The sequence below is a fragment of the Urocitellus parryii genome, chromosome 6 (assembly GCF_045843805.1).
Source record: "Urocitellus parryii isolate mUroPar1 chromosome 6, mUroPar1.hap1, whole genome shotgun sequence".
NCBI classification, from domain to species: domain Eukaryota; kingdom Metazoa; phylum Chordata; class Mammalia; order Rodentia; family Sciuridae; genus Urocitellus; species Urocitellus parryii.
In genome coordinates this window covers 193,127,390-193,154,860 of record NC_135536.1, presented here as the reverse complement: position 1 = coordinate 193,154,860, position 27,471 = coordinate 193,127,390, and the positions used below count along the sequence as shown (strand labels likewise).

The window sequence follows — 27,471 nt, the reverse complement described above, 5'->3', positions numbered from 1 at the left end:
CACTTCACTTCGCTGGCTTCTTCAGTTACTGCTCAACAGGACCAGAAACTTCATTAGTAGCTGTTTATTGATCAATGGTTTGATATAAAGTTATCTCAGATCTTCAGATTTTGCCCAGAGGGAATCACAAGCATTACAAATCATTTTTTCTTAAAAATAAAAAAGGGGAGGGATGACTTGGAAGGAGACCAACCTAACATACTGGCATTTGAAAATAAATTAAAAAAAAATTTAGTATGACCATTTATTGGTGACAAACACTAAGTTTTACTTACATTCCATGGGGAGAAAGTTCCAGCGTGAACAATGGGTGGAAGCAGTACTGAACCGGCAGGGCACGCGCTTTTCACCAGGACAGAGCAGACCTCTGTGCACACATCTGTGTGCACAACAGCACAGCATCAAAAGCAACACAGCTGTATATACAAACGGTCGTTCTTCTCAGCCCAGCACGGAGATGTCATTAACAGTATCAAGCGCTCAAGGAGAGTCAGCTGCGGGCCCGTGTGCGCGACCCCGCAGTGTGGTGAAAGCTAAACGTCCTCAAGAGCCAGATGGATAGACACAATTTTTTTATAATCTTTAAAACAAAGATCAAAGTTCATTTATTTAAGTCCTGTTGCATTAACAAAAATAAAAATAAAATAGAAAAGGACCAAATGATCATCTAAAGTTTAAAATTCCTAAATTGTCCAATTTATACAACTGTGGGAGACTTCATCAAGTTTTCTGAGAAGTCCAGGACTTTTTCAGCTAAACCAGAGGGCCACAACCTGCACTACTGAAAGGGTCCTGGGTTAGTCCAATGACATAGGAACGCATAACCACACACATGGATATGATCTTTGCCGGTTAGATACTGATAAAGTCAGTCTCAGACAAGTTTCTAAACTGTGCTATATAACTAGATACAATTGAGAAACTCTCAAATGAAAACTTTATATAGTGTCATATCAATCAAAAGAAAATAATGAAACGAAGAAGAGTTCGCCTCACTGGGGAGGAAGTGGTGTTCAGGGTGGGCACGACGTCGGCGGTGGGTGGCCGGCCCGCAAGGAAGGTAGGTCAGCCGAGGAGGAAGCATTGGACTTTCTCTGGTGCTGTTAGCTCTGGGGCCGGTCTAGGGCCTCTCTCCAGCGTGGCTGTCCAGGGTTGTCCCAAGTGTCTGAGTCACCAGGACAAGAACGTTCATGTTTTGTTTCTTTTTCACACAGCAAAGAGAGACAAAAAGGAAAAAAAAAAAAAAAAGGCCGAGCACCGAGCCGCCGCTGGATCCCCACGAGCCTCTCCCCCAGCAGATGCCTCATCCGCTGGCCACCTCGGGTTGCTGTGGTCTCCATGCTGCCGCCCGCCTCTGACCCACCACATCTCTCAGCCCACTGGACGTATCAGAAATTCCAAATTTTCAAAGCAGTTTCAGTGTGTTCAGTATATATGCTGGGTTTCAAAATGGTTCACGGCCAGAAAATGTTCAGCACCTCCCACACCTTTAAGGAAGGAAAAATGAAAATGACACCAGTTTTGAAATGAGAGCCCTGTGCTGAGGGGACACTGCTCTCAGCAAACCCCCAGGGCCATCAGGGCAGGCCCCGCTGGCGATGCCAAGCTAGAGCAGAGCTTCCCAGCAACCCCGTGAGTGAAGGAAGCAGGGGGGACAGAGGACGCTCGCCTCAGGGCGGTGAGAGCCGGAGCTGCACAACTAGTGAACGCGCGAGCCCTGGGGGAGCAGGAGAGCGGGGACGGGGCAGGGCCAGGTCTGCCACTGTGCACCGGTAGGAACACTTCCGCTCTGAGCCATGGGAATGTGGCACTTATTCCAAATCAAACCCAGAACAAGCAGCACTCCACCCAAAGAAGGTGGGTGGGAGAGGACACGGGGGCAGGGGGAGCTTCCCCGCCAGCGGCTGGGGGCGCAGATGCAGGTGGGGGCGGGCTGCTCACTCACATGGACGCTGGCCCATTGCCTGTTCTTGGCGTCTCTGTACTTTGTTGGTCCCACTCAGACAGCAACTTTAAAATATTCAGCGCAGCCTAAGGGGGAGAGAAGGAGAGTGAAACCACAGCCATGGCGGGCAGCTCCAGCAAGACCCCGCAGCAGGGAAGGAGGGGTCTCCTGCTGCCCCAGCAAACGTGAGGCAACTTCGTAAACTGGACCCACCAAAGAAAATGTCTGAATTTTTAATTTGAAACACACATTTAATAAAATAGATTAGTCACAGTTACCTCACTGAATCACAACCTCTGTTCATTTTATGAAATAATTCCTTAGTATTCTAAAATATTTTAGTTGCCAATGGATCTTTATTTTATTTATTTATATGCGGTGCTAAGGATCAACCCAGGGCCTCACACATGCAGGCAACTGCTCTACCACTGAGCCCAGCCTCCAGACATCCGCTTAGGAGTTTTAACACCTTACTGTAACCAGACTAAATGAATTTTCTATACTACTTTCAAACAAAAGCCTAAGGTGCATTTTCCTTTTTATTACATGATCTTCAGACATTAATCTGATGCATGCATTATATTCCGTTAAGTGAACTGCCACAGTTTCAATTTGTTAGCCAATCCCTTTTCTCAGTTTTAGTGTTTCTCATGAACAAACTCATCTAAACAGAACACCAGAACAGGGGCTTAACACAGCAGCCCGGACATGGACCCCGACCGTTGGGAAATGAAGTAAATACAGTCAGTCTCTGGAGGAGCCCCAAGGTCCCAGTCAACCCTCAGGTCAGCCTGGGAGAGCGAAGGGTGAGGCCACCTGACAGGTCAGACAGAGTAAGAGACCCGCCTGGCCAGCCAAGTCGGTCTTCACAGACAGGCACTGTCCAGCAGCTGTTCACGAGGTCTATGGAAGATGGCTTCCCCTCTCCCCGAGGCCAGGACAAGCTCCACATAACCACCCAGCTTCACTCACCAACCCTCTGGTCAGGGGTGACGTACCATATCATGGCAGGACTCCACGTCCTTGCCGATACCGTGGCTGATCAGAGGTGGCTGAGAGGAGCAATTGATGAGAGATACAAATTCGTTCTTGTTGTTTTTGGGGAAGTCTTTGTATTCAACCTGGGGGGGGGAAAGAGAACTGAGGCCAGGGCAGAGAGGTGGCAAGCATGAATGAGTGGAGGGTGGCAGCTCCTGGCCAGCGTCTGGGACGTCCTACCTACTGTGACCACCACCAACCCACCCGGATGCTCAGGGACCAGCCCAGAATTTTACAGGAACCTAGAAGATGCCAACTAAGGATGCCTGGCATGGAAGAGGCTGTGACCTTCCAAATGGTCAAGGGGTCAGCTCAGGTGATCTGTTGCAACTACCACTAAAGGTTAAAGGCTTTGTTTTTAGGATTGCTTAGATCTTGAAAATGGTATTATGAAAGGACAAGGCCCTTCTTTTCCCCTACAGGCCTGTGACTCTGGCTGCACCTCCTTCCCTGTCCAGGATCACCCTCTGCCAAGCCACTGCTTGCCCACCCCCAACCTCCCACCCCCGGGGCACAGAACTTCATTTTACTCTTCCTTCTGTGTTTTTCCCAGTGCATGGAGATGAAGCCAGGGACTCACACACACTAGGCCGGCGCTCTAGTACTGAGCTCACTCCCAGCAAGAGTCTGATTTTGCGTAGAGTACGAAGCTCAATTTCTGAGAGGAGCCCAGCCCTCCCACCTCAGGCCTACCAGTTACCTGGAATCCCTGGGCTCTGGAAAGATAGTCTAGTTGCTCAGAGGGTCTTGTGAGAGGTCCATGGGGTACGTGGCCTGAAGAGATGTTATTCTTTAAAATGGTCTCGGCTGTGGGTGAAGTGCCCCCGTACAACAATTCTCGGGCTATCATGGCAGTTACCGTGGCCTTGGCAGGATTTGGAGCTGCCCTGGTGAAATCTTTGGTGTGATGTCCTTGACTAACTCCTACGGCCTGGGCGACCTCGGGCACCATGGGAAGAATCCCAGCAGGCAGCTGCTGATGACTGAGATAAGGCATCCTAAATTCGTCCTCTTTATTACCTGAGGAGGGACACACAGATAAACACAAACCCACGTACACCGCCAGAGGACGCCCCACACTGCACCCACTGCCCGCCGCCTGGGCTCCAAGGGGGCCACAGCTTCTGACGCAAGTCACACCGCTCACTCAGGAAGCATGCAATCCCCAGGACCACATCTGGATCACACGAAGATCACACTTACTAGTCCCATTTTCGTCCCCAGAGCCAGGTTCAAAAAAGGTTACTTTTCTTCCATCCCCTGGTTTCTTTATTGGTGTCTTAAATGGAGGAGGGGGGGAGAAGGACGGGTATGAGTATCAATGAAGCCATTGACATCGCAGTTCCTGCTACCCAGAACTACAAACCCAACTGGCTCAAGACCCTGCCCTACCCGACACCTGCCCATCCACAGAACATCGAGGGTGGCGACAGCCCCGCACAGGCAGAGCCACTCTCCCTCGGAGCATGGGGTGGGGGTGGAGGTGGGGGGCTTGATCAGAAGAAGGTACTAGTCTGTCAGAGCAGATCCAAGTGGGAAAGGAGCTCTTAGACGGAAGCTGACCACGTATCAAGACTGTTTCCTGGAGCCGATTCCCAATCCAGGAATCAGATGACACTTCTTAAGGTAACACTTTGCGGGTGGGGGATGTTGCTATCTAAAATTTGATCCGTTTCTGAAAACTAACAAGAAAAGGATGCTAATGAATGCTCTACAAGATTTTTGAAATGAAAAACCAAAATACCAACTCTATGACAAATGTTTGGGGTCCCAATGATGAACTGTGTGGCCTTTATCAATACAACTGGCAGAGATGAGTGGCCACTCCTGATTTCAGGTTTATCCCAACAGGTTGTCAGTGACTGGAAATAAGAGGGCATCCAAGGCTGTGCTGGCAAAAGTGATTTTTCAATATGGGATCACTTTTATCTTGTGTTCTATTAAAAGAAAAGAATTCCCAATCCCACAGATTTGGCCTAATATCACACCAGCTCACTGGCCCAGAAAAACCAAGGCCTTCTCCACAACAGAAGTGTAAGCATTATCAATCTTTCCTGTAGGCTTCACTTTCAAAGCACAAGTGACAGAATCACCCTCCTTAAAGTCGGGCCCCATCATCCCACAAACATTGACAGGAACAAGCTGCCCTCCAGTGAAGTCTCCACAGACTGCAAGGACTGACACATAAGTGCTTGGCCCCAAGCCTTGTCTGGAGCCCCTGGGTAGGAAATCCCCGAGTGCACTATCTGGTCCAAACTGTTCAGAGGCTGCTGGCAGAGCGGCTCCGCTGCAGGGAGGAGGGGGACACCTCACCCTGGGCCTGCCCCACAGGTGCCGGGGTTCCCAGGGCTGGGGAGGAAGCCATGCTGTAAGCAGGACCCTGAGCGCTTACCTTCTCCTCTGACTTGAGCGCAGGTTTGGTGGGCTGGGCCTGTGGGACTTTAAAACCAAGGATCTCCAGCATGTTCTCAGCTGCGTTACGTTTGGCCACCTTCTTATTGGTGCCCGTTCCTTCTGCAGTGTGGTTTCCCACCTTCACCTGAACAAGGCAGTCAGAACAGGCAGTGCTTACCCTCAGCAACAAGCAGGCATGGGCTGGCATGCTGGCCAAGGAACCTGGCAACGGGGAAAGCTGGATGGCAGGGTTGACAGGCTGCTCTGCAGCTTGCCTGCCCACTCCTCGGGAGCCAGTTACTGAATATCTGGGAATTTAGAGAGCTGGCTGTTAAACATGGCCTTTATGAAACCGTGGATGTCATAAGCGTATACTTCACAGAGATATTGAATACTCAAAACTCAGCACATTCCACTTGACTACATTTCAGCCATCTCTGCTCCCGAGGGGCTGCCCATCATCATATCAACGTGAGGAAGTCGGATACGACAGTGCCCCTCTCTGCCACCGCACATCTCTCTTCCCAACTCCAAGACCAGAGGTGCTATAAAAACTCGCAATCCGCTGTTGTGGGAATATATGCACCACAGACATCCACCAGTGTTCCCATTTGATATTAAGTTATTTACTGACAAATTCTGAACTTAAAAGTGTTGGAGAAAGGGTTATTAATGCAGATTAAGTTTAAAAGTATGTGAAGTCTGCAGCCATTAAACTCTATAAGAAACTGAAGCATTTGCCAGGCTGTAAAAGCTACCCAGTTCAGCAGAGAAAGCACTGATCATTTTTTTTTTTATTTTTTTTTAATTTTTGGCGGACACAACATCTTTGTTGGTATGTGGTGCTGAGGATCGAACCCGGGCCGCACGCATGCCAGGCGAGCGCGCTACCGCTTGAGCCACATCCCCAGCCCCATCACTGATCATTTATAAATGGGCAAAGTTACATCGTCATGGCTTTCCTTTCATCTTATTTGTTAACACAAAACCATCAACCAATATTCATGCTAGAATTAAAATCTTAATTATGGATTTGTCAATTACATGAGCAACCTCTTTGCTAAACTGGATACTGTTTTTTCTTTTCCCCCTTGGTACTGAGGACTGAACTCAGGGGCACTCTACCACTGAGCTATATCTCCAGCCCTTTTTATTATTTTAAATTTTGAAACAGGGTCTTGCTAAGTTGCCCAGGCTGGCTTTGAATTTGTGATGCTCCCAAGTAGCTGAGATCAATCACAGATGTGCCCAGCTAAACCGGATCTTGTAATACAGCATAAGTGCTGATTCTGTTACACTGGTGTTGGTAATTTTCACAGTGAAGTTCTAGGTGTATGAAATTTATGATAAAGAGAATTATATGTGAGGGAGGGGGGATGGGTCTTCTGTAACTTCCCTATGTTCATATATGAACACACAACAATATAACTTTCCCAAGAATGGGAAGTTATACTCGATGTGTGTGATATGTCAAAATACATTCTACCGTTATGTATAAAAAATAAATAAATAAATAAATGAGAATCCTATCCAAGCTGTGTGCCACACCCCTTTCCATCAGTGGAATCTAGAATATGCCCAAATGTGCATGCATGTGCTTCTAGAGACATCTGCCTGGGCACCTCCTTCTGGCCATGCCACCTTTCCCTAAAAGCTGGTTGCTAAACATATTCTGGCACACCTGCTTACACCCTCTTCCTAAATTGGTCCTGACCAAGGTACCTGGCTGCTAAAACCAAAAGCACAATGTCACAAGGACAGGATCAAGGAAACCCTTCCCTGGTTGAAGAGGGTCCTAGGATGATTCCCATCTGGCTGTCTCCCAGCCACCGGTCTCGGGCAAACCAACTCTCTCCACAAAGTGTGGTTTCCTCTTAGAGAATGTGAGACTCATTTCCTCTCGTCTCCTGACACGGCAGAAGTAACACCAGGATGACAGACAGTTCGTGAGCTGCAAATTGCCACACAAGAGTCAAATGCAGCAGGTCCTTTATCTGAGAAGGCACATTCCAACCCCTCAGTGGACGCCCAACACTGCAGTCACCAGGCCCTGACACCATGACAGTCCATCTAGTAATCAAGGTGGCTACTACATGGTGAATGAGCAGGTGGAGTATACACCGTGAGTACGCTGGACAAAAGAATTTTCTGGGATGGAGCAGAATGGCTCAAGGTACCCTGCTACTCAGAATGGTGTGCAACTTAAAACTTACAAATTGCTGGGGTGGGATCGTGGCTCAGCGGTAGAGCGCTCGCCTAACACGCGTGGGACCAGGGTTTGATTCTCAGCACATTTAAAAAAAAATAAAGGCACTGTATTGTGTTCATCTACAAAGAAGATTCCTTCTCTCTCTCTCTCTCTCTCTCTTTTCTCTTCTCTTAAAAAAAAAAATTTACAAATTGTTTATTTCTGGAATTTTCCATTTAATATTTTTAGACCCAGGGTGACCATGGTAAAACTCCAGAAAGTAAAACTTCAGAATAGGGAAAAGACCGCTGTATTCTGTTTTTCATTATAAAATAATTAAATTCGGGTTTCAAGTAAGTTAAGGTGCCCATGAGAAGTAACTGTTTAATAAACCCAGCACAAGGAGAAACCCTCCGTGCCCCTGTGAGCGTCACCCTAGTCTAAGGAAGAGCCAACCCCATGGTCCAGGCCCTGCACACAGAACAGGAACAGATCTGTTGATCTTCTGCAAAGATCATCATAAACCTCCAAGGAGATGAGGAAGAAAGACTTGCCCAGAACCCACCAGGCAAGCGCTCTCTCCACCTTCCTCCCGTGGACATGCAGCACCTGAGGTGAGCGGCCAGTGGGCATCTCTAAACTGCCACATCACTGCAAGCAGCACATTTTTCATGATGGCAGAGTGGACTGGCCTCCTCAGGAAAGCTCCCAGCCCCTGGACTGGACTTATACAGGGTCTGGTTGTGGTCAGAGAAGGGCGACCCAGCCACGCCACCCACCTGCATCACGAACTCCCTGCGACGGGGGAGGCCTCGCTCGGTGAGCAGCGTGTACTCCGGCTCCTTCTCCTTCTTGGCCTGCTGGATCTGGGCCAGTCTGCTGATGGGATTCATCCCTTGGCCATACTCTGGGCTTGTCTGTAGCTGAGGAAGAAACGCTATATGGAGAAACCGTGCGCCACGTTGCTCCCAAGAAAGACCCAGCTGGTTCAGAGTCAGCATGTGACGGGAGCTATGAGACCTCACACTGACTTAATGGCTCAGAATTCATCAGATGTTTATGACTTTCTGATCATCCTGAGGTGAGGTCTTACCAAAGCAACATCAATATTTCACTGAACAGGCGAGCATCGCTACAATGGTGGCTTGCTTTCTTTTTTCCACTGTGTTGCCCAGGCTGGCCTTAAACGATCCCCTGCCTTAGCCTACAGAGGAGCTGGGATACAGGCATGAGCCACTACACCAAGCTGAGTGCCTGCTCTTTAAAAAGTTTCCATATATGACAGTAAATAAAGAGGTAGAAAATTTTAAAACTCCCATTTCTAAAACTCCCCCAGAAATCTGTACAGTTGTCCCTCAGTATCTGCAGGGGATTGTTCCTCGATCCTACAAGGACACCAAATTCTCCAGCTGCAAGCGTCCCTTATATAAAAATGGTGCAGTGTGCACATGAGCTTCTGTACATCCTCCTGAACTTTAGATCATTGCTAGACAGTTTATAACAATGCAAATACCACGTAAAGCTGTATTGTTTAGGGAAGAATGACAAGGGAAAAAGCTCTGTATAATGCCACCAGACATTTTTTTCCCAAGTATTTTTGTTCCAAGGTTGAGGGACTCCATGGATGGGAAACACAGATGTGGAGGACAGACCACACTATGATGGTTTCCAGCTTCCCTAACAATGACTTAAAATCCAGAAACCATTACACCAAGTTATTTTTTTTTTAAGCCTAGCATGTGCTTTTAGTCCTGCCCCTTTAAAAAAAAAAAACCTCCATCTGATGGGAAGAAGCTAAGAATCCTACTTCCTGCCTGTTGGCCTGCTTCTGTGCCAAGCACTCCTCATCCATTCCACTACCAGGAGCATTTCCAGGACCCCTTAAGCACAAAGGAAAGAGTGTAATGCTAATGTTTAAGGAAGAAAATCCTAGCACTCACACACGTCCCCCAGTGGAACCTTGTCCCTCTTCTGGCTGTGAGGAGGGATCAATATGTCCTGACAGGTCCATTAGTAGAGCTCAAAATCCAAAAGGAAGCAGCATTCAGTAAACTCCTTCCCCTCCTGCCTCACATGTCCCTCCCACCACCTCAGGACCCGCGCTGGTCACTGCACAGAGGTTCCACCACTCACCCCTATGCCCCACAGGCAGGTATGAGGTCCTGCACCCACTCAGTGGCCTTGTCTTTACCTGACCTGTGGCTCTGGTGTGGCATCTGTAAAGTGTCTATCATGCCTAGCATGTGCTTTTCGTCCTGCCCCTCTGGCTCTGGAGACAGCCACCACCAGGATTCTAACCCTCCACCCCGTGGGGCAAAGATGGTGGCCCTTTGTTCAGAAAGGGTCGCACCTTGCCTGTGGGCTTGGTTTTCCTTTTGATCCTGGGCTTCACACGCTCCATGGCAGGCAGAGGGGGCAGCTTCCTGAGCTCCTCCAGCACAGCACGGGCCGCGTTCTTCTTGGAAATCTTCTTGCTCTTCCCTTCCCCTTCCCCCACGAACTCCCCAACCGAAACCCTGGTCACGAAGCTCTTCATGTGGGGTGGGCCACTTTCCCGGGCCACCTGTGTCAGAGGGAAAGACTGAGTGAAAGTGTGACAGACGCTTGCTAGAAGCTGTGGGGCACACTGGTTGGCACACTCTCTCCTCATGAAGCCCACAGGTCAAGGGCACTGGGACAGGGACCACGAAACGAAGGCACATCTACAGCAGGACAGCAAGCCCTGGGGTCTGAAAGCCTCTCCTTCCCTTTCTTCCTACTTTTCAAACTGGTTTATGTTCTTTAAGTCCCCCTTTCAGGCCTGAGTGTTTTTGAGCCTTAAACACTCAGGCCTGAAAGGGGGACTTTTTCACTCCACCCCATCAGAATGGCTCACATCTTCCCCAAGGTCCTGAGTTCAGTGTGATCCACTGCAACCAGCAGAAGCAGGCCCAGAAAAGCCCAGAAATCACTGCAGCACAGAGTTCAAGTTTATTATTTGCTCGGAGTCTCCAGCCAAGACAGAGCTTGCTAAATACTGGCTGCTAAGCAACCGTAAAAAAAGAATTTAAAAAATCTCTAAGCCCTGATAGAAGGTGAATTCCAGCATATATTAAGTAGAAAAAAGGAACAGTCAGAGAGTATACGGTCTAGTAATTTAACTCTAAGAAAAAAGGTTTATAAATGTATTCACAAATACATAAAAAATTATATATATATAGACACATGTGTTTATATGCTTATTTTTGCAAAAAGACACACAGGAGGGATAAAGCAGAAATCAACAATAAGCTACCACAGGTGGGAGGGTCAGAATGGAGACACACTGCAGGAGACACATCTTTTGTGTAGTTTTGAAATTTTGGAACCATTTGTGTTTAACATTTGTTTTTAAGCTAGGTAAACAAATTTTAGGAGACCTAAAATTGAGTATCAACAGAAATGATTATATACTGAAGCAATCACATAATCACATGGAAGGAAAATAAAAATCAAATCCAATGTACATTAGCCACGACACTTAAAAAAAGAGCAACAACATTAGAAGACTTACACTACCAGATTCCAAGAATTCCTCTAAAGTTACAGCAGCTATACTGTCATAATATTGAGTAAGGATACACAAACAAATCCACAGAACAAAGTGCAGGAATAGACTGCACAGAGATAGTCAGTTGACTTTCAGCAAACACAAAAGCAATCAAAAAGTTTAAAAGAGGTACTAGATATCCATACGGCAAGGTGCTGGGGAGACTGAGCCATGATCACTGATTTATAAACAAAAATTAACTGGACTCAGGTAGGTGCAGCAGCACACACTGGTAACCCCAGTGACCTGGGAGGCTGAGGCAGGAGGATGGCAAGTTCAAGGCCAACCTGGGTGATTCAGTGAGACCCTGTCCTGTAATTTTAAAAAAGAAAAAACTTTACTTGGATCATAGACTTAGATCGCAGACCTAAATGTGAAAGCTAAAACCATAAAGGTCTCAGAAGAAAACCTGATGTCCACAAAGTTGGCAGATACATATTCAGATATGTATCTAATAAAATTTTTTAAAGACCAGTGATTCAGCTCAGTGCTACAGAGCACTTACCTACCATGCTGGGGACGGAGAGGGGGATTTACAATATTAAGTGTTAGAATGCAAATCGGTACAGTCATTTTGGGAAACTGGCAATTTTTTATTGAAGTTAAAATATCTACCCTATAACTCAGTGATTCTGAGTGCACATGTACACAAAGAAACTTACAGAAGAATATCAGCAGCTTTATTCTTAACAGTCCCCAAAAGGAACCTGTTCAAATGCCCGTCTCCTGGACAATGCTTAGGCTGTTTCACACTCATACACAAGACTACTACTCAGGAAAAAATTACCAATGCACACATCTGGAGGGAGCTCAAAAACATGGCATGCACGTGAAACCAAAACCAAACATATCCATAATATTCTAAAAAAGGCAAAATTATGGGGACAGAATTCAGATTAGCAGCCACCAGAGGCTGACAGGGTAAGAGATGTCCTGCATCCTGATGGACATGTGCCCACAGCTATATACACGTGTCCTAACACACCACGCTAGAAACAGGGTGACTTCGTATAAACTACCTCAAGAAACCTGACCCTCCACACACCAAACAAGGTGATGGAGCAAGTCAAAGGACACAGGAGCCAGCCTGAGGGGCACTCTGGGCATCAAAATGAATGATTATGACAAGGAGAAATACCCCAAATAAAATAAAAAGAAACACATCTATTCAGCTATAATGCAAGAGAGGGTGAAGAAGTTCTCTTGACAGTGGAACGCCAATGCATAAATGCAGATCATCCTCCTGAACACAGTGATGGGGGATGCTTCCAGGATCCTCACTGCCTGGAGCTATAGGGGAAGCTGGGAGGACATAGCCTCCAGAGTCCCCACATCTGGTATAGAGCCCTGAAACCAACAGACAACATGTGACCCCTGAGAAGGACCAACATCACTCCTGAGGTATCCTGCCAAAGCACACATAATGCATGAGCAATCAGATGTGCCCCAAATGAGGACCATTTTATAAGTGACCTCTACACATGTCCAAGTCATCAAAGACTGAGGAGCTGACAGAGGTTAAAGGAGAGCAAACAGACTTTGACTAAATTCGAGGTGAGGCGCTGTGTTGAACACTAGAGGCAGCAAAGATTTCTATCCAGGACACCACTGGGACAAGTGGCCACACGTGAACACACGATGTGTGGGTGATAGTAGTGCAGAGTGCTGAATTTACTCTATTAGGCAAACTAACTGTGTTTCTTTAAAAGAATATTCTTACTCTTAAAATATACATGCTGAAATATTGGAAATAAAGGGCATCATATCTGACAATTACTCTCAAATGATTCAGCAAAAATAAAAACGGAAACTAAAACAATATTACAGAAAAAGAAACGGAGATGTGGTAAAATGTTCACAGTTGCTGAATCTAAGTGAAGGACACATTCACTATGCTGTTCTTGCAACTTTTCCATAGGTTTGAAATTTTTTTAAATAAAAGGTTGAAAAACTGTACAGGAAAGAGCTTGAGCCCAAGAATTGGCTGTGCAGGGCTGAAGGGGGTCAAGAGGCACCACAGCCCCAAAGCCTATCCCCTTCAAAGCCCATTCCCTTCAGGGAGAAGGAGGTGTTTCGAAGAACCAAACTACGCAGGCACCTGCAGGGGTTGCCAAAAAACTTCCTCAGGCGCCCCTTTACGCCGACACCTAGATTCTGGAATATTCCTTCCCAGAACAATGCTTTCCACATCCTCAGACCAGACTTGAAATCACAGGGTAGCCAACCCTATGGTTCACTTCAAATCACAGCCCCTGTCCCCCAAGGAGTGTGTTCACCATCTCCTAGGGACCTCCTGGGGCTCTCGGGGGTGTGATTGCCCTGAGCGAGGGCACGCCCAGGGCCTGTGAGGTCTGCACAGCTTCCGCAAGCCAAGCCGTTCCATCAAAGGCAGGCTGCGTTCGTTTTTCCAAAACACTGTTCAATGGCTCCTGCCTTCTCCTATCAACACCTAACCTATCTTCCTACATGACAGACTTTACAACCAAAATCTTATCAAAAATTGACTACTATGTTAATTTATTCAGGAAACAGTTCCTAAGCATCTGATATATGCACCAGACAATCTTCTAGATGCAAAACAGAGTCCTTGCTCAATGTAATAAAGAATATGAACCTCCTGACATAGGAGTTACACAATGAAAAGTACTCATATTACAAACTCTGTGCCACCAACAAACTGTTTTAAAAGTATTAATTAAGAAGATATTAACCCGGGCTGTGGCTGTAGCTCAGTGGCAAAGCACTTGCCTAGCACATGTGAGGCACTGGGTTCGATCCTCAGTACCATATTAAAATAAATAAATAATAAAGGCATGCTCTCCATCTACAACTACCAAAAAAAATCTAAAAAGATATAAACCACCAGAGGGCACTCCTACAATGTGTCTTATGTGACTACTTCTTAAACGTTACACATTCCTTAACACAGGTTTCAAAGACAAATCTGAAAGATAAAGAAAAATGGAGGTGAGAAGCAATCTGGTCCCCACCCCAGACTCCACAGAGAAAATGCACAGAACTGCATAAAGTTCCAGAAAGTTCTACAACTCTCAGGCAGGGCAGCAACTCTTGTGAGCAGGTGACAAACTTCACAGAAATCCAGGCCCTCCCCACGAGCAGTCAACTCTAACCCCGAGATGACATGAGGGCCAGGCAGCTCCACTCTCCCAGTCTTGACACACCTCCCTCCAATCTTTAAAAAAAAAAAAAAAAACATTTTCCTGTCATATTAACCCTAAGCAGGGGAGAAAAGGGATACTTCTTCCCTCTCTTACAACAAGTGCCCAGGGAGGTCTTGTGAATACTTCGGGGTGCAGGTCCCAACTAGTCCCTACTCAACAACAAGTTGTCCCGTCTCCCCTCTTCCCCGACCCCGTCTCTGCGGCCCCAACATAAGGAGAAAGGTGGCAAGGCCTGCAGGAGCAGGAGGCTCTTACTCCAGGAGGGAGGAAACAGAGCCTCCTCTTGCTTGCTGGAGCCAGGGAGGGTAGAGGGGGGTGTCGGGGCAATGGAGAGGACAAGGAAGATCCCCGCACACAGACTAGTCCTGCCTGGTAAGCAGAAAGCAACTCAGAAACTGGCCTCACTCAGGGGCAGGTGAGGGAATAAATATGGGGCGAGTTCAGGGTACTAGCACACGAGAGGAGAAGGTACAGAGTTGAAGACAGGCAATGAAATCTGAGGGTCACCTGTAACTGCAAAAGAGGCTACAAAGCTAAAGTATTTTACAGGATTATAAACTTCACATAGGCTTTGCAAAAATAATTCCATGATAAAGTATGGGATCGAGAAGAATAAATTTGCCATGCATCAAACCATAAGGGAAAATTCAAAAGAAAAAAAAAATCCTCCTTTACCTTCCCAGTCTATGGACAGACTACGCTGTTTCTGAAGAAAACATTAAATGAATTTTATTTTCAATTTTGAACAAGGAACCCTTAAAATTGCTTTTATTTATTTATTTTAATCAGAAACTTTTTTTTTTTTTTAATTTGCAGCTGGGCACAATACCTTTATTTATTTTTACGTGGTGCTGAGGATCGAACCCAGGGCCTTTCACATGCTAGGCGAGCGCTTTACCACTGAGCCACAGTCCCAGACCCTAAAATTGCTTTTAGATTACAAAATCCCCAACAACCAATGAAAGTGATTAAACAGATGGATCAGGGGGCAGACATGGACAATGACAAAACCAGTATCTTTTTCAAAGTTACTGATAAGGCTGTTTGGGACACTAAAAGAAATTCTCAATATTTTGGAGGAAAAGATGTTTTTAAGAATGATGAATGCAAGGAACCCTCTGTCCTAAAGAGTATGTGAGTAAAGAGACCACTATTCTGCCAGCCACCTCAGGACGTTCACAGATGAACTGAGGCCACGCATGGCCAGGCTACAGAGCCAAGGACACCCCTAGGTTAAAGACTCCAGGAGAAATTAATAACATTGCTTTGCTGAACAGAAACTCTGAATCTTAAATGTGGAGGTTCACATTTTATATTATTCAAATGATACTTGGGGGGGGAATCACGCCTATGAGGAATTCTACAATATTTTATAATACAAAGTCCTACATGAAAAATAAACTTACCTCGAAATTCACAGGCAAGTTCCGTTTAAGTGCAATCTCAAACACTTGACTTATTTCAGATTTATTGAGATTTTCTTCTTCTGATTCTCTTCCATTCATCTAAAAGAAGAATAACTGTTTAATAGTTATCTTTTATCAAAAGTATTAACATTCCAGCCTCAGTAATAAACTTTAAAGGCACTGAACCTTGTCTTTATGAACTTAACAGTAAACCAGTGACCAAGGTCACATGTGTACCATGTGTTTCTGAATTTTAAAGGTTAAAAAAAAAGGACTCTGTCCAACATGGGTCAGAAAGTACCTCAGAGATCCACCATAACCAGGCGCACACAGCAGACCTGTGGTATCAATCAGCCAACCGCGCTGCCGCGAGACACCTGTGCTGCCTAAGACGTGACCTCCAATGTACTCGAGCACTGAGGCTACTACTGGGGAGAGTCAAACACACAGGTCTCTGTGGAATGTGCACACGGGGGCTTTTTGGTTGGCCATAAAATCCCATAAAGTTATAACTGCCATGTTATACTCAGGCACTGGCAAAATTCAAGATGCAAACTAATGAAATCTTGTCCTCAACATAGGGCAGAGAGTCTATCTTTATAACAAGGTGCTTTTACAGCCCTGCAGCCAGAAACAGGACCAGAGAGGAGCAGGGAGGGACATCCCCTCTGCGGGGTGATCCCAGGTTTTACACTGCACTGCAGCGAGGGCACCAGAAACTAGATGAGCTTGGCAACAGCAGAGTGCCCAAACATGCAGAGGAACGGCTGCCCTTCACATTACTGCTTCTTAGTTTCTGTCAGAGAATCTGTAAAGTCCTGTTCCCAAGATCAGGATTCCCAGGCAGGACTCCCAGCTGAAAGCGCTACATCAACGAGGGCAAGACTATCCAAGGTGACAGTTCCTTAATTTTATCAGGTAGATTCCCAACCACACTGGATGAACACATCCAGCTGTGATAAAAAAGTAAAAAAAAAGAAAGAGAGAGAGGGAGAGAGAGAAAACCTAGGTTTAAAAAAAATTGCTACAATCTGGAGTACAATTCCAGACAAAATGAACTGATCCCCTATGCCATTCACGAGTCCTTCTCTCCTTCCCAGTGGTGCTTTCCTTCCCAGCCTGGGCTCACTACTCTGAGCTTCTTCACTATTCCCATAACATTCTGATGGTCCACTAACCCTGAGCAGGAAGATGCTTTTTTTTCTTTCTAACAAGATCTCACTATATGGCGCAGAGCAGCCTTGAACTCCTGGGATTAAGCCATCTTCCTGTGTCAGACTCCTGAGGAGCTGGCTTTACAGGTGCCCGGGACACAACCAAGAGTCTTCACACAAGGAGCCTCAGGAGGCTGCAGTTCCACAAAAGATGGGATTGAAATTCATTTATTTATTTGTTTGTTTGTTTGTTTGGTACTGGAGATTAAACCCAGGGGTGCTCCACCCTGAGCTACATCCCCAGACCATTTTATTTTGAGGCAGGACATTGCTAAGTTACTTAGGGCCTCACTAAATTGCTGAGGCTGGCCTCAAACATGTAATCCTCCTGCCTCAGACTCCTGAGTTGCTGGGATTATAGGTGTGCATCACCACACCAGCTAAAGTTTGTTTTTTAAATAGATTTTAAACTTTAAAAAAAAAAGCAAAGTGGGCTGGGGTTGTGGCTCAGAGGTACAGTGCTTGCCTAGCATGCGTGAGGCACTGGGTTTGATCCTCAACACCACATAAGGTAAAAAAAAGACATTTGTCCACCTATAACTAAAATATAAATATTTGGGGGGAAAAAAGCAATGTATTTTAAAAATTATGTTCATGGGCTGGGGTTGTAGTACAGTGCCTAGCATGTGTAAGTCACTGGGTTCAATCCTCAGCACCACATAAAAATAAATAAAAATAAAGGTTAAAAAATTATGTTCCATAAATGGTACTGGAAAAAAACAGATATCTAGGTGTAAAAGCATAGCAATGCACACCTATAATCCCAGTGACTCGGGAAGCTGGGGCAGGAGAACTGCAAGTTCAAAGACAGCCTCAGCAATTTAGCAAGACCCTGTCTCAAAATTAAAAAATAGGGGGCTGGGGTTGTAGCTCAATGGTAGAGCACTTGCCTAGATGTGTGAGCCCCTGGGTTCAATTCTCAGCACCGCATATAAATAAATTAATAAAATAAAGGTTCATTAACACCAAAAAAAACGTTTTTAAATTATAAAAACCTAAATAAACAAAATAAAGGTATTGTGTCCATCTACAACTAAAAACTTTTTGTAGGGCTGGGGATGTGGCTCAAGCGGTAGCGCGCTCGCCTGGCATGCGTGCGGCCCGGGTTCGATCCTCAGCACCACATACAAACAAAGATATTGTGTCCGCCGAAAACTAAAACATAAATATTAAAAAAAAAAAATTCTCCCTCTCTCTTTCTCTCTCTAAAAAAAAAAAAGGAATGATTAAGAACTGTTCAGCAGGAAATTTAAAAAAAAATTTTTTTTAAATAAATACATAAATAGAAAGAGCTGGGTATGTGGCTGAATGGTTAAGTGCCCCTGGGCTCAATCCCTGGTACCGAAGGTTGGGGTGGTAATTAAGTAGAATCTTCACATCATATTTAAAAATGAACTCAAAGTTGATAAGCTTCAGTGAAAAAGCTAGAGCTGTGACGCTGGTAGAAGAAAGCAGAGGGGAAAAGCTTCATGACAGTGGACTTGGCAAGATTTTTTAAATATAACACTAAAACCACAAGCAAAATCAAAAAACAGATTAATTACAGTCCATCAAAATTAAAAGTTTTGTGTATCAAAGGACACTACCAAGAGGGAAGGAGGCAAGCCGGGCTAGTGTGCACACCTCTAGCCCTGTTTACTCAGGAAGTGGAAGTGGGAGATCACTTGAGCCCAGGAGTTCACCAGCAGCCTGGCCAACAGAGTGAGAGCCTATCTCAAAGGAAAAAAAGACCACAGTGAGGACAACCTGCAGGATGGGATTCGAAAGTCAAATTTCTGGTAAAGCGTTCATAAGAAGAATACACAAAGAACTACAACTCAAAAACACAATAAAACAAACCGATTCAAAAATGTGAATTTCTCCAAAGATACATAAATGACCGACAGTACATGAAACAGTACAAGCCAAAAAACAGAACAAGCTCAATGTCGGGGCTGGAGTTGTAGCTCAGCGGTGGAGCACTTGCCTCGCACATGCAAGTAGCTGGGTTTGATCCTCAGCACCACATAAAAATAAGTAAACAAAATAAAGGTATTATGTCCACCTACAGCTAAAAGAGACATTAACTTTAAAAAATGCTCCACATCACTAGAAAAATGCAAAACAAAATGATAAAACGCCACTTCATGCCCACAGCAATGGCTACTATCAAAAACGCAGAAAAGAGCAAATGCTGGTGGACATGAGGGGCAGCACACAGTGCAGCTGCTGTGGAGCAGCTGGGTGCTCCATCCAAAAGTGAAGCCCAGCCGGGCACGGTGGCACACACCTATAATCCCAGTGGCCTGGAAGGCTGAGGCCGGAGGATCAGAGTTCAAAGCCAGCCTCAGCACAGCAAGGCACTAAGCAACTCAGTGAGACGCTGTCTCTAATAAAATACAAAACAGGGCTGGGGATGGCTCACTGGTCGAGTGCCCCTGAGTTCGATCCCTGGTACTTCTCCCCTCCCCTCCGCCAAAAAAAAGTGAAGCCCAGAATGGCCTATGATGCGGCAGTCCCTCTCTAGGTGTACACCAGGAACCTGAGCGGAGTCCTGAACAGAACCTGTACCGATGTTCACTGCAACATCGTTCACCACAGCTGAAAGGTAAAAACCCAGTGTGTCCACTGGCACTCGAGGAGACAGACAAAATGCAGAATATTCATGATTAAATACAAAATGCAGCCTTCACAGGGAACAAAACTTGGAACTTGCACAACATGAATGAACCTTAAAAACATGATAGTGAAAAAAGCAGAGACGGGGGAACAAATGTCCACTGGAGGCACTTAGATCAGGCAGGTGCACAGACAGAACAGCGGACGCCAGGGACGGGGGAAGGGCAGTGGGAACTTGCTGTTTCAGGGGTACAGTGTCTATTTGGGATGATGAAAAAGTTCTGAAAATAGACAGTTGTGATTGCACAACCCTGAGAATCTATTTAATGCCCCTGAACTGTACACTGAAAAAATTTCCATGTGTACACTTCACCTCAATTTTTAAAAAAGCAACTATCAAAAAGGTATGTGCTTCCTAACAAATATTAACACACTAGAGACTGTCAAAACATTAACTTGTGCCAACTTAATTCATTTTTATGCTTAAGAAAGCTTTTTGACAGCTATTTCAAGAGTGTCCAAAGATTTTATTTTAAATAAGTTGTTTGGAAAAAAAGAAAAAGTCTGCTCATGCTAAGTAGCTGTGTCAACACAAACGTTCCCCTTATGTGCAACCAGAACAAAATGTGGAAATAAAGGGGCTGAAGCTGACAGAAGACCTCAAGAGCCATGCATATATCCCAATTTTCAAATGTGTTGCTCATTCTGCAGACCAATTAGTAGTTTTTGGCTATTATGGTTGTATAGCTGTTTGTTTGTTTACAGTCCTAAGAATGGAACCAGGGCCTTGCATATGCTAGGCAAGCACTCTACACTGAGGTAGGCCCCCAGTGTTACCCAGCCCCCTTTTTTTGAGACAGAGTTTAGTTGCTCAAGCTGGCCTCAAACTTGCCATCCTCCTGCCTCAGCCTCCTGAGTAGCTGGGATCATGCAATTTGTTTTAACTTTTTTTTTAATTTATTTTTTAGTTATAGTTGGACACAATACGTTTATTTTGTTTACTTATTTTTATGTGGTGCTGTGAATTGAACCCAGAACCTTACATGTGCTAGGTGAGCATGCTACTGCTGAGCCACAATGCCAGCCCTTAACTTTTTTTATTTTTATTTTTTTCAGCAGACACAACATCTTTGTTGGTATGTGGTGCTCAGGATCGAACCCAGGCCTCACGCATGCCAGGGGAGCGCACTACCGCTTGAGCCAATCCCCAGCCCAGTCCTTAACTTTTATTTTTAGTTCTAAACTATTTCAAGCACACAGAGGATACAGATAACAATGTAACAGAAAATCCCGATTTAACAAATACCCACATTAAGTACTAGTGACATCAATTTTTTAAAATGTTACTGTATTTTTTATACCTTTTAGTTACTTATTTATATGCAGCCCTGAGGATCACATCCTGTGCCTCACACTTGGTAAGCAAGTGCTCTACCACTGAGCTACAGCCCCAGCTCATTTTTTAAGAAAAGCAGTGAAGCCTTCTCTCCAGCCTTCCCATGGCAGTTAACAACCCACCACGTGGGACTGTCGCCTTCCCAGCCATGTTCTATAATGGATAAACTCTCTATAGTATGAATTTATGTTTGGAATATTCACATAAATCATTCTCCTGCCTGCCTTTATCAACATCGTATATTCAAAGTTTTCAGGTTTATATTAATGTAATGCTACTTTTCTACTGAGGTTCCACAAGACTGACGAAAATAATGGATCTGGTGACAAGTTCTAACCTTAAAGCCAGTCATTCTCAACAAGAGCAGTGCCAGAGTCACTTTGGAGTTTCCAAGGGATTGGCAGAGAAGCCACCACCAGACAAATGAATTCAAGTTCCTGTGGGTTGGATATCCACTTTATAGTATTTATTTATGAGTTTCCAGGTGATTTTACTGGCAACCAGACTTAAAATTCACTGCTCTAAGCCACTGCTTCTAGAGGAATGTCAACAGGGACAAAGCAGCCAGTGAAATAAAAACGCAAAACAGGAAATGACATACACATTTATTTGAAAGTGAGATTATATTATTTCATATATAAAATAAGTATACAAACTATGTTTACATGGTTTATATATAAAATTATTTTTTATATAGCCAGGCACTGTGGCGCATGCCTGTAATCCCAGTGGCTTAGAGGGCTGAGGTGGGAGGATTCTGAGTTCAAAGTCAGCCTCAGCAAAAGTGAGGTGCTAAGGAATTCAGTGAGACCCTGACTCTAAATAATATACAAAACAGAGCTGGGGATGTGGCTCAGGAGTCAAGTGCCCCTGAATTCAATCTCCAATACTCAAATTATACACACACACACACACACAAACACACACACGTACGTATTTTTACATCATCTGGGTTGGACCAAATACTGCAAGTGGGGGGGGGGGCAAATGACTCATATCTACAAATATCATCCCCAGTAAGATGAAGAACCTTTAGCAGGCCCTTAGTCTTCCCTTCACGAGTGGGAAGTACTGTTAACATCAATTCCCTAGTGTACGGTCCAGTATTAAAATCTAAGCAACACTAGGAAAAAGAAAAAACACTCTGAACTATGCTTGACCCTCAATATGCCAGGAAAAATATTCATCACCATTTATTATCTGGCTCCAATAAACCCTTTTTATTTTTCTATATTTAGTCACTTTTACAAATAACAGGCATAATAAACAGATAAGTCATTTAATTTGATATTTTAACAAGAATTTTAAAACAGCAATCCTAAACTTTTCCCCCAAACTTCTGGTCTGAAAGGCATTCATTCCTAGTATGGGCACTCCATATGCAACTCCCCACCTATCTCCTGTCCTGCCTGAGCCAAGCGCCACCCACTACAGAACACAAGAGTTCAAACACCAGAGGCTCTCACTTATCAGGACTTCTGATCCTTCCTGTGTGGTCCTGTCTATTTCTCAAACAGATGCAAACTTCTGCTGAAGAAAGAACAACCATCTTTTTTTGCTCCTCAGCTGCAAAATGTTTTCACTTATATTTATAGACACAAAAAAAGATCAATCTAATGATTTTTTGTTGTTTTTATATGATCTACTCCCTTCCAATCACCTTTGCACACATTTGTAGATAAGTGTTAAGAAATAAATGTTGGAGTCAAACATCATAAAAGATGAAAAAATGTTGTTACACGTGCTTTTGTTTTTTAATCTGAACGAGATGGCCCAGGTTCTTGTTGATAACTGTTGTTTAAGGAAGTCCTTCCTGACAGACTAAATGAATATTCCACATTTCCTTTTCTTCTGCCATAGAAATATATTGTTTGCTCACCAGTCCTTGGGTTTGAGGACATTTAACTAAGTCATCATCTGCAGGCTCAGTCTGAGACCTCACTTAGCTGCTCCAAGTGCCCTCTAAGACTGCCTGTGGAGGGCCACCATCAGCCTCTGTGTTTTTCTTCCAACCAGACTAAAAACTGAAAAAGACCTCCTCTGTCAATCTTCTCTTTCCACTATGGATGGGAAAATGAAAAACCTGAATTCTCACCTGGGTTCAGTGAAAGGCAAAAGAGGAGACTCAATGGATGGTGTCTCCAGTCTTTTTTTTTTTTTTTTTTTTTTTTGGTATCAGGGATTGAACCCAGGGGTGCTTAACCACTTAGATATATCCTCAGCCCTTTTTATTTTGAGACAGAGTCTCCCTAAGTTGCTTAGGGCCTCACTAAGTTGGTGCAGGTGGCTTTGAACTTGCGATCCTCCTGCTCAGCCTTCTAAACTGCTGGGATTACAGGAGTGCACCACCGAGCCCGGCTACATTTTCTTGCAATACATTGGGCAAGGCCCTGAGAATGTTAAAGGATGATGCAATAATGACCATTATTTGATTTACCATATTGTCTGCTAGGGATTTCATAATTCCTCCATTTTCTGGTGATTTTTGCCTTATTTAGTAAACTTGGAAACAAATGATGAACAGTGTTGAAATAATATGTAGGATAAGTAATGGCAAAATGTTCCAAAACATAGGGAAATTAAGATTCTGAAGATGCTATAATATAAAAATGGACAAAAAGATCCAAAGGAACATGTGCTAATTTTAAGAGAGAGTGACTTTTACTTTACTTTATAAAATGTTTTCCCTTAGTTCTTTATAAGATCTCAGAAAAAGAATAAGAGTCATGTGATATCATTCCTTAAAGGGCTTGAAGAAGAGCTCAAAAGTGAAAACTGGGTGCACTGGATACTGGCAGCATGAGGGTGAAGATATTCCATTTTAGTTTTAGTCTTACTTAAATGTAGCCCTGTCCCAAGAGAAGATAAGGACTCAAGACCAGAAAATTTCCATTCATTTATTTTGACAAAAATATAGAAAGTATTAAAAAATTTTTAATAAAAAAATCTTCCATTTCTATCACCAGGATCAAACTACATCTAAAGTCTTCTATAACCTTCAAAATATTCACTATGCACATGCACACATACATATACACCCACCTAGGGAGTTCTCTGCTTGCTTGAGCATAAGCAGGATCACACTGTAGGCATAACAACCCTGTATCCTGCCTACCACTGTAGATTCTGGCCCCCTCACATGCCCACTTATGCAGATCTACCACACCCTGGTACTCCCAGGAATAAATGTTTCCATTTACTTAACCATTTCCCTAGTAATGAACACTGAAGATAACTCCTGGGTTTTTCTACTGCAGATATTACAGCCATGACTGTCCTGCTCATAACACCTCAGACATGGTGAATAAGTCATCCTTTATCAACACAAACTTTATATCTAAAACAAAACCAAACCTCATGAGCCTTCTCAGCTCAGGACCTTTGTACCCATTGCTCCCTCTCTGGGAATGTGCTGTCCTGCACCTCTGCTTGTCTTGGTCTCAGCTGAAATGACTTTCCCGGGGAGACCTCAGGACACAGCACTAGTGCCCTTCTGATCCTGCCACTCCTCCCTCCTAGCACTCACTGTGCTTTTTGATGATACCCACGTTAATGTCTGATGGCTCCGCTGCACTAGGCTCTAGAGGACGGGGCCCATGCAGGACACTGGAGTTTTCACTGCAAGCCTTGCATAATGTGGAGGAGGGACCTGACCAACCTGCAGTGGACAAAGAATGCTACTCTGCCAGCTGTCCCCTGAGGAGGAGCAACTGACCTCTGCGCAATCACATGCTCTACAAGTTTTCAACAGCAAAACTGACTATACGTGTAACATGATCATTTCCTACAAGGGAAAACAGGCTGCTTACACCCTATTGGCAGGGTCTGAAGCCACATATCACCATGTCTTTGATTAAGAATTCTGCTCCTCTGATTATGGCTCACAGAAATACCATGGACACAAAGATTTCACTACAGCAATATTCTTCACTACCCATTTCATCATAAGGAAAACTGCAAATAATCTAGCTTTTCAATCAAGGGCCTCCTGAAAAAATGCACTGCTATATTTACACAATGGAACAATTTACAGCCATTAAAAAATTTTTAGCGGGGCTTGAGGTTATGGCTTAGTGCTTGCCTAGCACGTTTGAGGCACTGGGTTCAATCCTCAGGACCACATAAATTAATTAATTAAAGGTATTGTGTCCATCTATAACTAAAAATATGTATTTTTTAAATTTCTTAGGTATGTGTTAAAGGAGTTCCCCAGGGAATTATAAGTGACATAATAACATTTTCATGATAAACACTTTAGTGGAAAAGGTGTTACTGTACCATATCATCCCATTTTATGAAATAAGACAGGTGCGTGTATTTACTTACGTGGGTACTAACATCCACCAAAACATGTAGAGTGATTAACTACAAGTAGCAAATTTATAAATTCTTTATTTTCCTTTTTTTATTTCAAAAATTTTTATAATTCATATGTACTTCTTTTTTCCCTCTGTACTAGGGTTTGAACCCAGGGCCTCATGCATTTAGGCAAAGGCTGTACCACTGAGCTAAATCCACAACTTTGTTCTTCACTTTATTTAGGGTCTCACTAAATTGCCCAGGTAGCCTCAAGCTTGCAATCCTCTTACTTCAGAAATTCTGAGCAGCTGGGATTACAGGAGTGTGTACCATGACCTGGCTCACATGCATTACTTTTAAAAAAATAAAATTGTATTTTAAAAAGGTTATCTTGGGCTGGAGATGTGGCTCAAGCGGTAGCGCACTCACCTGGCATGAGTGGGGCACTGGGTTTGATCCTCAGCACCACATAAAAATAAAATAAAGATGTTGTGTCCACTGAAAACTAAAAAATAAATATTAAAAAAAAAGGCTATATTTACTCCCTGCTCCCCACCAACAAGATGGCCTGGCAAAATCAAGGGGGCAACACATTTAGGTGATTTATTACTTCTAAGAAAAACTTTCATCCCAGTTTCTGATTCCTTGTTTCTCAATCACTGTCTTCCAGACACTTCCGAAAGGCATTGTCTCTACTTCAAACCATACAGAGTTGCTCAGGAGCAAAGAGAAGGGAAGCCAAGGTTCATAAGTAGACTGAAACATCACTCCAGCAAAGCTCCTCAAGGAACTTGCCCTGGAAAGCGTCTGCTACAGCCACTGCCCCAGCCCACGCATCAGACTCCAAGACACCCACCCACAGGTACACTCCTTTGTAGCAATGTTGTGAACACTCCCAAGGAGGACTCGAAGGGTAACTGTGAAGCACTGACAATACTCAGGAGCTACGGTTCTCAGCTCCTGCTTTACATTGACCCCAAGAGCAAGTAAACAACAAGAGCGAAAGCCAGACTGCTGGGTTTTACCCAAGCCCTGCTGCTTTAGAATCGAGTGGGGTAGGCCTAGGAATTTTTTCTTAGACTTCAAGTGATTTTGATGCAGGCAACCCACACACCACCATTCAGCAATCATCTATCAACTGTTGGCTAGAAGGAACAGAGAAATACCTACTCCATCTGACTGCAATTACATGAGCATCAAAGTCAAGTGAAAAGGATGAAAGGTCTCCAACATAACCCAGACCACACTACCCTTTTGGTATTTTAACAAATCTCATCACTGAGAGACTCTTCTTTTTAGCTTCATTAAATCATCTTCTCTTAAGTTACCATCTGATTCTTTTATTTGATCTTTTGTGACCCCTGGACTTAGGATATGTGATGAAGATGGAAAACGGGAACACTGCAAACAAAACAAACACCAAGTGCTCCTGTGTGGCTAGCTACGAAGCCACAGAGTACCCTCCTACGCTGGGCTGTCACACTGCCACCAGCTGGGTATAGGTCAGACCTCAGCAAGGCGCTGCCCAGGGTCTATATGCGTCCCCACCTGGCATCACACACTTAGCCCTATGCTCTGGGCAAGACTATCTTCTTTGTGACCTTGCTACCTGGGGAGGAAAAGTGGAATGCCACCCATGGGCATTTTTAGATGACAATCCCTACTGGATTACACAGAACCATGACCTCAACATTCTCGACTCCCTAGCTTTCTTTCTAGACCTTTGGTGACTGAATTTGTGATAAAACTCTACCTTACCACAGAAAGTCACTAAAGCTTTGGCCTGTCACCTCAGTAGCAATGGAGTCACTGATTTCCTAAAAATGATATTCCTACTTAGTCACAAAAAGTTAGAATCATTTTCCTGTCATGGTGGTTTTAAAACATGGTCCCAAATTCTTTGATATGCCTCTCATCCAGAAGTAGGGTTCTACACATTGTGAATGTCCTAAAAGCCACTGAATTGTACATTTAAGATGGTTAAAATGGTGGACTTATATAAATTGAGTGGGGTGGGGTGAAGTACTGGGAATTGAACCCAGGGATTTGAACCCCAAGCTATACCCCAAAGTTCCTCTTTTCTTTAAGACAGGATCTAAGTTGCCCAGGCTGGCCTTGAACTTGCAATTCTCCTGCCTCAGATTTCCAAAGAGCTGGGATTACAGGTGTTGCACCATCACATCTAGCAATAATGTGATTTTTTTACTTCTAGGTAAGCAAAATTAAATGTAAGTTTCCATTAT

The 27,471-nt window shown here is 44.3% G+C and overlaps 1 protein-coding gene across 8 annotated transcripts in view; it reads right to left on the bottom strand.

Annotated features, from left to right (window-relative positions):
• Window positions 1-67: 67 nt before the first annotated feature.
• Window positions 68-27,471, bottom strand: part of Stau1 (staufen double-stranded RNA binding protein 1) — a 55,178-nt gene continuing 27,774 nt past the window's right edge. For 6 of the 8 annotated variants that reach the window (XM_026390950.1, XM_026390944.1, XM_026390948.1 and 3 more), the window contains 9 exons: window positions 15,722-15,820; window positions 9,916-10,146; window positions 8,345-8,488; window positions 5,376-5,522; window positions 4,187-4,262; window positions 3,684-4,003; window positions 2,944-3,066; window positions 1,946-2,031; window positions 68-1,487 (listed from right to left, as the gene is read on the bottom strand). In XM_026390950.1, the coding sequence (XP_026246735.1) occupies window positions 1,472-1,487; window positions 1,946-2,031; window positions 2,944-3,066; window positions 3,684-4,003; window positions 4,187-4,262; window positions 5,376-5,522; window positions 8,345-8,488; window positions 9,916-10,146; window positions 15,722-15,820 (1,242 nt within the window). In that variant the 3' untranslated portion in view covers window positions 68-1,471. The remainder of the gene's footprint in view (window positions 1,488-1,945; window positions 2,032-2,943; window positions 3,067-3,683; window positions 4,004-4,186; window positions 4,263-5,375; window positions 5,523-8,344; window positions 8,489-9,915; window positions 10,147-15,721; window positions 15,821-27,471) is intronic. The other 2 variants (XM_026390951.1, XM_026390946.1) reach the window with 1 other exon arrangement.